We start from the raw sequence: 13679 nt of genomic DNA, 5'->3' as shown, positions 1-13679 counted from the left end.
TAGCTAATTTTCTTATTACTAAACGATAAACGATAAAATGATTTTTTTTTTTTACAGAAATATATAATATTGAATTAGTGACTAAATTTTTAAATAAAAAATGTAATTTTTAGGTAAAAAAAAAAAATGAAATTCATGTATTAGTGGGCTAGTTGGTATTCTTAAGTGTGAGATGTTTATCGTCCAAAAGTCTAAATCTATGAATTAAATGTTGGAATATTTTATTATTTATTATATTTCAATATCATTATGTGGGCAAATATCGTAACAATAATTATATTAGCTATTTATCAATTGTGGGCATTAGTTGATTATTGATCAAATTAAGTAATAAGGCTATTAGATTTCTAATTGGATAATTAATTAAATATTTAATTAGTTGATATGGACTCAATGAGTGGATGTACGGATGACCCATTAACGGAATAATGGGAAACCCTAATGGTCATCTAATATAAAAGAGGTTATGGTCCCCAATATACCGTACACGGCAATATTCTCTCTTCTCCTCATCTCATCTGAAGAGAACTTGAGGCATAAAGGTACCGGTTGAGGAAGAACCAAATCAGCCGCCGCTAACTCTATTGTGTGTTTCAGATCATCTCCTCTCTTTGGTTATCGTTGTTGATGAGAGGGCTGCTACAAAAGTTTTATCAGGTATTCTTAATACCCTAATTCTTAATATCTTGATAAATCAAACATGTCGTAGATCCGATCATAATCATGTTCAATGTTTTGTTTGCTTCCGCTATTGATTTACGATTGTTGAACATGTATTATGAAATCTGTTTATATTAAGACCTAAATTTCTAAAATTAAACTCTCTACCACTTGTATAAATACATTTATTATTATTGGTCCAATAAACGTGAACAACAACCAAGTCTTATCTCATTAATTGAGATCGGCTATATGGATCAAATTATGTCATAATGTTCTATCATCAACGATATTTGGATTCTACTCATTAACCTCTAAATCTTTCATAATAGTTTCTCTTATAGTTTTCCTAAGTCTTCCTCTAACATCTTCTGATCTGACTTTCCTCCATCTTATCTACTCTTCGAGCTACATCATTTACATGTCTTCTCTCTACATGGCCAGACCACCGAAGTCTATTTTCTATCATCTTTTCGTTTATAGGTGCTACCCCAACTCACTCTCTCTCTCTCTCTCTCTCTCAAATGGTGTCATTCCTAATCTTATCCCTTTTAGTCTTACCACTTGTCCAACACAACACCCTCATCTCTGTTACACTTGCTTGATTTTCGTGTTGGTTCTTAACCACCTGACACTCTGTACCGTACAACATCGTTAGCCTGGTTGTTGTCCAATATAATTTTCCTTTTAACTTGAGTGGTACTTTCTTATCATATGAAACACCTGAAGCTCTTCTTCATTTCAACCATCCAACTTGAATACGATGATTTGTATCTACTTCTATTTCTCCGTCATTTTGTACTATGGACCTGAGATATTTAAACCGTGTAACTTGGGGTATGATATGATCTCCAACTTTCACCTCCAAGGTTAAACTATTTCTCCTTTTGCTGAAGTTACACCCCATATAATATGTCTTGTTCTACTTAAGCAGAACTCATACACTTCTAAAATTTATCTCTAACCTCCCATTCAATTTCTCATTCGACTCTCCAAGCGGAACTGCATCATCTACAAAATGCATACATCTTAGTGCTAGCTCTTGGATGTGTTCTGTAAGTACATCCAAAACTAAAGTAAAAAAGTAAGGGTTTACGGTAGACCTTTGGTGCAATTCTATTGTTATCGAAAAATCTTCAGTAGCCCCATCTTACGTCTTTACTCTAGTTAAAACTCCATCATACATATCATGGATAACTCTAATATAACCAATTATAACCCCTTTCTTTTCTAGGGCTTTTCACAAAATCTCTCTAGGCACTCTATCACACACCTTCCCCAAATCAATGAAGATTAAGTGTGGGCATTTTTTTCCATCCGATGTTTCTCTCCATCATACGCCGAAGTAAGTAGATCGCTTCCATAGTTGACACCTAGGCATAAAATCAAATTGGTTATCGATAACTCGAGTCTCTTTTCTTAGTCTTCATTCAATCACCCTTTCCCATAACTTCATGGTAAGACTCATTAGTTTAATTCCCCTATAATCCAAGCAATTTTGTATATCCCCTTTGTTCTTATAAATTGGAAATAAAGTACTTCTTATCCACTCATCCAACATTTTATTTGTCCTCGTAATCTTGCTAAAAAATTGGTGAGCCACATGATTCTTATATCTCCAAGACTTTTCCACACTTCAATATTGTTTGACCCCATTTCCTTGCCATTTCAATGGGCATTTATATCCTCAAGACTTCCAAACAAACTATCTATCCCACCTTACGTTAATATAAGGACAGAAACGATAAGCTATCTACCCAAAACGACTAGTCTACTGAAATTATGAATTAATTATAAAGGACAAAAAGTTTCTATTGAGGAAAGTGATATATAGCCATAGAAATTTCTAAATACTAATGACCCATGACCACGAGGTATTGGTCACTGCATATGAATCTCTATATAAATATGTGACTTGCAAAAATAAGTTTAGGACTCAACTTAATACTCAAGCTTTATTACACTTCCTTTGTGTTAAAGCTTTCTTTCCTAGCATGATCACAAGCAACAGTACCGTAATGGCTTCTCTGCTGCTACTGTTTGCACTGTTTACAGTAACTCTTCGCTTGACAAGTAAGTAAACAAGTAGAAGTTCCTAGCTAATTTTCTTATTTACTATTAAACAATAAAGTTGATTTTTTTGGACAGAAATAGATAATATTGAATTAGTGACTGAATAATTAGATAAAAAAATAAATTAAATTTATGTATTTAATTTTTTGTCTCTTAAGTAGACATATTACACAGGTCCAATGAAGTTTTGCAACATAGTGGGTTAGTTTGTGTTCTTAATTGTGAGATGTTTATCGTCTAAAAGTTTGAACCTATGAATGGAACTCTCTATCATTTATAAATACATTTATTTTCATTGTTTCCATAAATGTGAGACTTCTTAATTTCTTAGAGGATCTTAAGTCAAAATGAGACTCTCATTTTTTATGCTCTCAACAACCATACACTCTTTTTATATATCAAAGATTATTACACATGAATAGAAGATAAACATGCAATAAATTGCGCCGTAAGGCCTTTTTAGATGACAAAATCAATTTTCGTAAATACAATATTCATGAACTTAGAAGACAAGACATTGTTGTGCACGACCCTTTGTACTATATGAAGAAGGTCAACAATCTCTGGTGTTAGAAAACCAAAAGTGTCAAAATCAAATGGTATAAAAAGTATATGCTGATTGTCAGAACACGCTTTCTCATGTTTGACCACTTTTCTTGACGCGTCCATAATCCCATAAGTGGTGAAACCACAGTCAAGTTCACACATCCGTGTTTTCTTCCTACCCATGCGTACACCATAACATCTACATGCCTAAATGTCGATCTTCTATCTAGTGGGTTAATCAGGAAGTTCACAGACGCCTCATTCTTCATTAATACTCCTGCCCGCTTGATAAATGACATCCTTAACAAAGTCATGTTTGTACTTTAAGTCAGAAAGCTCCTTACAATGAATAATATTAAATTTTTCTTTTTTCTATGACACGTTCTCAATGGAGACGTACTGTGTGACTATCTTTGTGTGACTATCTTTACTTTTTTTTAAGGAAATCTATACCATTTCCTTTTTTGTTTTCGTTGTTGAGTCGGCTTTAAAAATTTACAAGATACATTAGTTTGGTCACAAACATAAATAAAATATTTTAAACACTTACATGAATGCAAATTAAGTATGACAGAGAAAATAATTAAATAATATGTATTTATAAAAGATAGTTAAATTATGTGTATTTTATAAACGTCTATTTAAATGATTTTGATTTGAGTTTGGAACTATACTAATATTTTTATAGCATAGGCCCACCGCAGTGTTTTTATGTGTGGCAATTGGCATGGACAACTCTCAGCCACTTCTTAATTTCCAGCACAAATCTAGTGGATAGTTTGCCGACAAAATTAATGAAGAATTTCATTTTTTAAACTCTAATTTTGCTAATGTAATTTTTTTTAGTAGTTTATATGTTAACACTAATTACAATGTTACAACTTGAGCTGATTAAAGAGATGCATACAATATTTTCACAAGCAGGTGCTCAAATAGGTGTTTGTTATGGCATGGAAGGAACCAATCTACCATCACAACGTGAAGCAATAGATCTTTGCAAATCAAACAACATCAAAAGAATGAGGCTATATGATCCAAACCCAGATGCTCTTGAAGCACTTAGAAACTCTGGTATTGAGCTTATGTTAGGTGTGCCTAACTCCGATCTTCAAAACATTGCTAACAACAAAGACATTGCAAATCAATGGGTACAAAAAAATGTACTAAACTTCTACCCTAGTGTTAAAATCAAATACATCGCGGTCGGTAATGAAGTTAATCCAGTTGGCGGCTCTTCTCAATTTGCAAAATTCGTCCTTCCGGCAATCCAAAACATATACCAAGCAATAAGAGCGAAAAATTTTCAAGATCAAATCAAGGTTTCAACGGCTATTGACATGACCATGATAGGAACTTCGTACCCGCCGTCTAAAGGTTCATTTAGAAGCGATGTGAGGTCATATTTGGATCCAATTATAGGCTACTTAGTATATGCAAATGCACCTTTATTTGCAAATATTTACTCTTATTTTAGCTATAAAGATAACCCAAAAGACATCTCACTTCAATATGCTTTATTCACTTCTCCTAATGTTGTGGTTAGGGATGGTTCAAGGGGATACCAAAATCTATTTGATGCTTTGTTGGATTCATTACATGCTGCAATTGACAATACTGGAATTGGTTTTGTTAAGGTTGTTGTGTCTGAGAGTGGTTGGCCTTCAGATGGTGGATTTGCAGCTACTTATGATAATGCAAGAGTTTATCTTGATAATTTGATTAGGCATGTTAATGGTGGAACACCAATGAGGTCTGGACCTATTGAGACTTATATATTTGGGTTGTTTGATGAGAATAAGAAGAATCCTGAGTTGGAGAAACATTTTGGAGTATTTAATCCTAATAATAAACAGAAAAAGTATCCATTTGGATTTTAGGGAACATGGATTGAGAAATTGATGGATTAAGAGTGACATTTATTTATATAATTAAGGTTTCTCTTTGTATGCATGTCTGCAATAAAATGGTTGTCTTGTTTTGATCTTGTAATCACGACTCATATAATAAAATTGAATATTATTTCTGCCTTATAATAATTGTCACATTTGATCATTTAACACTAAAGAAAATATGTTTTTTTTATCAAGAAAATATGATAGTATATATAAAAATATGATAATTGTAATTTTACCAAAAGATTTTTTTTATTAAACATATTATTGGTTTCAGTTATAATTTATTTTTTAAAGCAGCTTCGGTTGTAAATTGTAATGCAAATACATTATGAGAATTGGCACCCTCAAAATAAAAGCATATAGCAATGAGAAAAATATTCAAAGTGAATAGAAAGTCAAGGTTCCACTATGGCCGCCGCTGCTGGATCATTTCCATATCCCTTTTACAGAGAAAAGTGTACACGAATGACACGTCGATGTTTACAAAAATCAACCACTATGTGTGTAATTTTCGTAGGTTTTAATGATAAACACATTATTAAAGCATCAAATCACTGTAATAATTCGATTCAAGAATGAATAAAGAACAACATTAAGAATTATGAAATATTATTATTATTCAAGAATAACCAAACTAACAATATTAAAATATTGTAAACAAATGATTAAAATGAAATGAATAAAGTAAATTTCATATGTTTTTGAAATAACACACAACACCATACATCAAGAATTAAAAAAAAAAAAAAACCAAGTTAAACCAACATTTTATGTGTGCTATTTTCATATGTGTAATGTTCATGTGTTAATGATAAACACATTATTAAATAATCAAATCACTATAATAAAATCGAATCAAGAATGAATAAGGAACAACATCAAGAATTATGAATTATTATTATTATTATTATTCAAGAATAACCAAACTTACAATATTAAAATCGATTTAAGAATGAACAAAGAACAAGACCAAAAATGATAAAATATCGTTATTCAATAATAACCAAACTTACAATAATTAGTATTTTTCACTATAATTATTCGATTCAAGAATGAATAAAGAACAAATCAAATAATGAAAACAATGTACGAAGTTAAATTACCAAACTTACACAAATTTAACATGCATGAGATACGCACCATAGGGCATTGGTGAACCAAACAACAATTGATCCTGTGAGTAATTACGGGCCCTCCAATTGTGAACCATTTTGTTGTTAAAGTTAGGTGTGACAATCTGCATATGTCTCTCAAAAAGCGTCTTCAATGTGTCGTTTCGCTCTTGAATCGGTAAACCACGTCGAATGTTTACCACTTTTTTTGGAAATTGAAGAGAATGTGGTGGGTGAGCCAGTGTAATTCGGGAGTTCTCATTGCCTAATTGACAGATTAATACCCTATCACGAACACATAGGTGGATTGTGGAAGCAAACTCTTCTCCCTCGTTTTTGTTACACGCCACAACGCACTAAAGAGGATTCAACCTAGCTAGTATTCAATGTCGCAGCTAGCTACTCTTCTTCAACAATGTTGTTTGAAGTCGTCGAAAAACAGAAAGAATGGTTCTGGTCGACATAAACCTTATAAGTGAAGGTGCCAAAGTCAGATGAAACTCGTGTTATATCAATAGGCATGTTGATGAATCTTTGAAAGTTGGTGAGGATTATAGAAAAGAATGGAATGTTGTTGAAGGAATATGTTGAGACTGTTATAGAGTTTGGGAGAAAAGGAGAATGATGAATGTAGTGATTGGATGGAAAGAAAGAAAGGAGAATCGTATAGATTTTAAAACATGAATGAAAGGGTGAATAACTAGAAGTGAATCAAGTAACTAACTTGCCACATCACCAGAGTTAGTTATAAATTCTTCAGACACCCCACATCTCCACATTTAAAATGTGTGGGCTCCAGCCAATAAACAACTTGACACAAAAAAGTCACATGTTAATGCAAAATAATAGAGCCGAAAGACGTCATTTGCTCGTCTTTTCGCTAGCATAAATGTTTAGATGAGAATTAAATATTGTATAATAAATTTAACCAACAAATATATTGTATAATAATTAATATATGTCCTTATTTAGATGGGTGAACTTTTTTTTATAACAAAACCCTATTTTTTTTTTTTTGTGGTGGTCAGGGTTCAAACCCCCGACCTTGCATATATTATGCATTGTTTGTTCATACCAACTGAACTAAACTCATCAGGACAAAAAACCATATTTGTTTAGTACTAGCAATATACCTCTGTGTTTGCACAATAATCTTTTATTTTTATTAATGTGTGCCAAAAGAAGGAAGAAACGAAAAAAGATAATAAAAATGAATAAAAGAAGACAAATGAGAAACTAAACAAATAACCTCTAAAATAAACTAAAGAAAAACTAATTTTTTTGGAAAGAAAAAAAAAAACCAATGTTGAGAATATTTTTTCGCATAAGTTAAAGTGAAAACTGATGTAACTTATTTTATTAAAAAAAACTGTTGAATTTATAATCTGTTTATAAAATAGTGAAATCTTACAGACCTTTATGTCATTATTGAATAGGGATGGCAATGGGTGCCCGTCCCTATACCCGCATTTATAAAAAATACTTGTAGTCGTGTCCGTACCCTCTTGGGCAACAACTTTAGTCCCCTTCCCCATACCCTATGAGTACTTAAGTACCCATACCCGCATCCATTACCCGCACTTTAACTATGGAAAAACAAAAAAAACATCACAAATGAAATAAAACTACGATCTCAATTTTTTAAAATTAACTCATAAAATAATATGAACCGTGGTATTTAGTCAAATAGAAAACATCCGAAATATTCCTAAAAAATTATACACCGGCATGATGGAGTTGTTATTGTATTAAGTAGTTGTTTGGTTTAAGTTTAGGTTTAGGCTTAAATAACTAAATAAAATTAATTAATTATACATAAAAAATAAATAAATAATTTATGATATTATATAAATATGTATATGCGGGTCTGGGCAGTATAGTACCCTTACCCGTGCCCTTGCCCATTTAATTTTGTGGGTATTACCTGTACCCGTGCCCAGACCCATAAAAGCGGGGTTTTATCCTACCCATTGTGGGTATTTTTTGTGGGTATCTATTGAGTCTGGGTCCAATTGCCATCCCTATTATTGAAGACGAATCAATTACTTAAAGATAATAACATATACCACATAAATGTACTTAATGTTATAATTTTTTTGGTAAAAAGTAAATATTAAATTTTACCATCAATTTGCATTTTATTTATTATTATTCTTTATGTACAAATAAACTATATCACTTTATATTTTAAACATATATAATATTAATTCTCACATAACATGTATGATTTAAAAAAAAAACATATTGAATACATTAAAATGAGAAGAATGTGATGCATGCAGTTAGTGGTATTCTTTGTGATTAAAAAATTGAACTCTCATAGTAATAATTAATTCATGAGAATGAGAATCAATTACTTATGTATTATATGAACTTTAATATTTTTTTTTTCAAAAAAAATATTACTTAAAAAAAAATGATATTCGTTCATTCAAATTGACAGACTACATCAATCAACATTGTTAAAAATATAAAGGATGAAGATGAGAACAAATTCACAATATCAAAGTTAATAACATACACCCGATAAAATATCTACAAATAATATGATAAACTAAAAGTGGCTGGAATATTCATGCTTCAGAATCTACAACGTTGACGTCCAAATCATTGATCGAATAGTCGATCTTTAAATAGGAACCAAATGAATACCAAAACAAGACATAAAATCAAACAACAATGCACAAAACGACGAACAACACAAAGTCACATTTAGACGATGAAATCACGAAGAAAAAAGATCTAAATCTGTAAAAAAAAAAAAAAAAAAAAAAAAAAAAACTTATTTAGATTGAAATGAAAATAAAAAGATGATGATGGATGATTTTGGGTCAAAAATTGACCAAAACGAACCCATCAAAGAAGAAAATGGAAGAGAAAACCTATAATGAGAACACTAGAGATGTCATGTTGGAAAATTAAGAGGCGATTTTCTTTCGTAACCTTAATTTCTTTATTTCCCAGTTTGTCTCGCTTCATTAATTCATAATATCAAACTTTTATAAAAACAAAAGGAGTAAACTTAATTTATCATATTATTTATAGTTTTTTTGTTTTTTTTTTCCTTCTGATAGCGATCCGAAGATATGATAATATTTAATCAAGCAAATATATGTTTACACTACCAAAAAAAAAAAAAAGCAAATATTGTTTTTTTTAAGTTCAAGCGAATATCTATACCACCAATTCGTCATTTTGGTATTTTAAGGGTATAATTTATCAATTATACCTTTCTTCAATTACTCTATATTTTTCAATAAAACTAATAAATGTTATCTATTTGAAAAACTGAAATTTGTTTTCTTTAAACAAAGTATTTTTTTATTATCCTCAAATTTAAACAAAATCTTGTTTCATAAAAAGTTGAGATTCGATAAATAAGATAGGTACGTAACATTGTTAAAAAAATAAAAGAACAAATATGATAAAAAAAAAAAGACTTATATGAATTAAAAAAAATAGTGGAAGAATCATTGGAATAGAAAAACGAGAAGAGGGAGACATAGTAGAAAATAGTTGGCTTAATTGCATGTTTGGTCCCTTGTGTTTATTTTAGATTTTAAGTTGGTCATTTATATTTTAAAAGTTTCAAGTTGGTTCAATACGTTACTCACATTATAATAAGTTAGTTTCTTCTATCACTTGACTGTTTGAAGATTCGAGCCGACAATATGGACGATGAAATTTAACTTATTTAGAAAAGCAGCTTTAAATTTTTTAAAATTATTTTATTTTATTATACTCAATATCATGTCGCGGAATGGACTAACTTATTCCAACATGAGTAATAACATGTTGGACCAACTTGAAACCTTTAAAACGTAAGTGACCAACTTAAAACTTTTAAAACATAAAAGACCAACTTAAAACCTAAAATAAACATAAGGCATCAAACATGCAAGTAAGCCAAAATTGTTTGTTATGGGAGAGATAAAAAAAAAATATATGCTTCATCAGTTTTTTTATTTTTTTTATTTTATAATAATGCTTGATAAGATGCTACTAACTTACTCTCTAAGAGTATATAGATCATGTAATGTAACCTCTTGTAACATAAGGTGGTAATATGGGTTGTATGCGGTCACAATCCAGCGACTTCAAATAGTCAACCATATTTAGGTCGTTTGATCGAGATCAAGACAATTTAAATTTTAAGTTTGATATTTTAAATTAAAAAGATTATATAAATCAAAATCTTCATTGAAATTTAGCCGTGTAATGTTAATTAGACAATTTGAATGTGGCTGAGTGCATATAGTCACACTAAACACATTCAAGATCCCTCCACAAAGAGTATCGCATAATGCAAAATGTATGCTCTCGAACCACAAGTACGATTTTTGTGACCTGTTTTGTATTCTACACATCAAACACCTGTGTGATCATTTTCATTCTATCTGCTCATGCAAGTACTATCGTTACCAAGGTTGGTGCGAGTGTTGTGACTGGTTCCCATTGATTATGTATATGGCTATATTTAGTTTTTAAAAAGAAAAAAATAATGTTCATGTTAGGGCATAGCTATAAACAGTCTATATATATGGTGAGTCTACAATTACATACGTGATGGATTTTCTCTGGGGTAGGTTCTTCAATTTGTTATACTTCCACCTTCGTTATTGTATACAGTGTTATTTCAGGGACAATAAATTACTAAATTCAAAGAACTTGGTATAATATTATTTTTACTAAAATTTTGGTTCACTAATATTTTTTGTTGATATTTTAATTATATGGGTGTCGCATCATATTATAGAAAAGATATTGGAGAATCTTATCTCATGTGAGAAAGTAAGAACCAGTAAATGGGAACGAAGGGATAGAAAGGGATCTTTGAGATTCTTATGCTATGGATTCTTTACGCAATTTGATATGTGCTATGGATTCTTGAAACCGGTAGTGGACCAAATTGTTGCAAGATTGTCGTCGTGGAATAATAATCTTTTATCGTTTGGTGACTGTTTGGTTCTTTTGAAATATGTCATATCCTCTCTTCCGGTTTACTTTCTTTCCTTCTTCAAGACACCTGCAAGTATAATTTCTTCTATCGAATCTATTTTTTATTTTTTTTGGGGTTGTGAGGTCTCTAAAAAAATTGCTTGGATAAAATGGGATTCTATTTGTTTACCTGTGAATCGAGGTGGTTTGGGGGTGCGGAGGTTAGGTGAATTTAATTTATCTTTGTTAGGGAAATGGTGCTGGAGGTTGTTGGTTGATATAGATGGTTTGTGGTATCGTGTCTTAAAGGCACGGTACGGAGAGGTTGGTGGTCGAATTCAGGAAGGAAGGAGGGAGAGAGGTGTCTGGTTGGTGGAGAATGATGTGTAAGGTGAGGGAAGGGGTCGGATCAGGAGTAGGTAATTGGTTTGATGATAATATTAGGAGGGTGGTAGGAAATGGTAGTAGCACTTTCTTTTGGACTGATAAAGAAACTAAAATTATTAAGTTTGCATTAAAATCAACAATTTTTTTACTTTTAAAAAATTGAAATCACAAACTTTCACGATTTTCCAATACAATTTTTTATTTTTGTTCTCTTAACCAATACCTTAAGATTTCCCAATATTCAAAAAAAAAAAAAAAAAAAAAAAAACCTTAAGATTTCCCTTTCGAACATTATGAAATTTGGTATCCAATTCTTCAATCTCTTTTTTTTTTTTTTTTTTTACGCATCCAATTCTTCAATCTCTTCTTTTTTTCGCACCCAACATTATGAATCTTTCTACAATATGCCATAGCCACTACTCATTAAAAAATTCTACCATACATGTACCTGTTCTTTAGAATTTACATTGTATATGCCCTAGGTAATTATATAATAAGGTGGGAAAAAATATAAACGCTCAAAACAAACTCTATAGACATTCATGGTTTTCTTCTAGCTACGAACGTCGATCCTACTATCCATATCCCATTCTTTAGACAAAGTTTCTGTCTCTAAACCTAACAGCCTACGGCTAAATCGCCATACTGCATGCAATCGTAAAGGATCTAGTTTCAGATACACAAACCTTTGATTTACATACTTACAAGTTACAATGGGAAATGCTTACAGCAGCCGCAATTCCAACCTTGGCATCAATTGTCCTTGTTTTATATCGGCTCCCACCGGTACCAGGGCACTATGGGTAAACTCCCTTGAGGTTTCCATGAGCAATTGGAAAGACGACCAAACAGAAACTTGGGGTGTACGTTACAAAGTAGGTAAGAAATTAGAGCATGGTTGTTGTTTTCAACTGGAAGCGAGACACGACAACAATGGTGTTGAGAGTATATATTTTGGATTAAGGGACGACGATGCAGATATCACATCTGCTTTTACTTTGGATATCAAAAGGGTTGGGAGTGATTATCTTCATGGAGGGATAGAGGGTATTGCAAATTCGGGGGTATACAAATCTTGTATAAGTGTTAAACAAGATTACATTATAGAGACCACTATTGTTTCATATGATAATTCATACACTGACAATTTTTTTGTTCTACAAATGAAGAAAAAGAAAAACCATGCCAATGCTTACATGGTGACTATGGCACACTATTATGTTACCAACTTTGCTGGTCTTTCTTCTGCAGCAAAAATATACCGTAGTAGAGGAAAAGGTTTTATTGTTGAAGTGAAGGGTCCTTACAAACATCCAAGTGATGATATACGTGCAGTTATAGCTGAAACTATTCGTACTGGTATATGGTCTCCTGGAGCAAAGTCTAATCATACAAAAAAAGAAGATAATAGTTCATCCTTGAAGAGCAATGAGATCATAGCTCAATTTGTTAAATATGCTTCCAACAAAGGTCTTATCAATTCCAATGGAGTCACGAAAGGTTCCCTAAATAATTCTATCTTTTTAGGTTGTAATTTTGATAAATGGAAATGATAGATTTTTAGCAAGTGTACTAAAAATGCATCGAAATAATAAAATAAGTTCGTATCCACGTAATTTTGATAAATGAAAATGATAGATTTTTAGCAAGTGTACTAAAAATGCATCGAAATAATAAAATAAGTTCGTATCCACGAGGACTGTCTTAATCTCAATTTAGCAATAAAGTAAATATTTAGAATATATAAATTATTTTGTTTATTTTGATTTGATTGTTAGAAAATATGAAGAGAGATGAGATCAGGTCTTTCGAATCATCTATGTTCCCCTAATTGGTATACTACACCTATTCTTCCTTGTCTAACAAATCACCCAAATTAGGGTTTCCATAATCGTGTCACGTTTTTGCCATCGTGACACGTTTTCACAAATGCCGAAAGCATATTTCTTGAAAGCTCCAAATTGTGTCATGTTTTTCAGTAATCATGACACAATGCTTTTTTTCAGCTTCTTCAGTTTTTTCTTGCTTTTCTTGCTGCTTAATCTTGTTTGTGAACTCAAAAATATCA

At 31.4% G+C, this 13679-nt stretch overlaps 2 protein-coding genes across 2 annotated transcripts; both read left to right on the top strand.

Moving 5' to 3' along the window:
- The first annotated feature begins 2501 nt into the window (after positions 1–2501).
- LOC11412497 (glucan endo-1,3-beta-glucosidase, basic isoform) lies at positions 2502–5268 on the top strand. The gene is made up of 2 exons (XM_003594723.3): positions 2502–2733; positions 4204–5268. Exons 1-2 carry the CDS (start codon positions 2517–2519, stop codon positions 5154–5156), a joined length of 1170 nt encoding a protein of 389 aa, XP_003594771.2. The 5' UTR covers positions 2502–2516; the 3' UTR covers positions 5157–5268.
- A 6770-nt stretch (positions 5269–12038) lies between these two features.
- On the top strand, positions 12039–13222 carry LOC11412496 (uncharacterized). The gene has a single exon (XM_003594721.4). The coding sequence runs from the start codon at positions 12325–12327 to the stop codon at positions 13162–13164; it is 840 nt and encodes a 279-aa protein (XP_003594769.1). The 5' UTR covers positions 12039–12324; the 3' UTR covers positions 13165–13222.
- Positions 13223–13679: the final 457 nt, after the last annotated feature.

Source organism: Medicago truncatula, chromosome 2, assembly GCF_003473485.1.
Source record: "Medicago truncatula cultivar Jemalong A17 chromosome 2, MtrunA17r5.0-ANR, whole genome shotgun sequence".
Taxonomy (NCBI): domain Eukaryota; kingdom Viridiplantae; phylum Streptophyta; class Magnoliopsida; order Fabales; family Fabaceae; genus Medicago; species Medicago truncatula.
The sequence above is the reverse complement of the archived record's forward strand: the minus strand, read 5'-3'. Positions and strand labels throughout refer to the sequence as shown.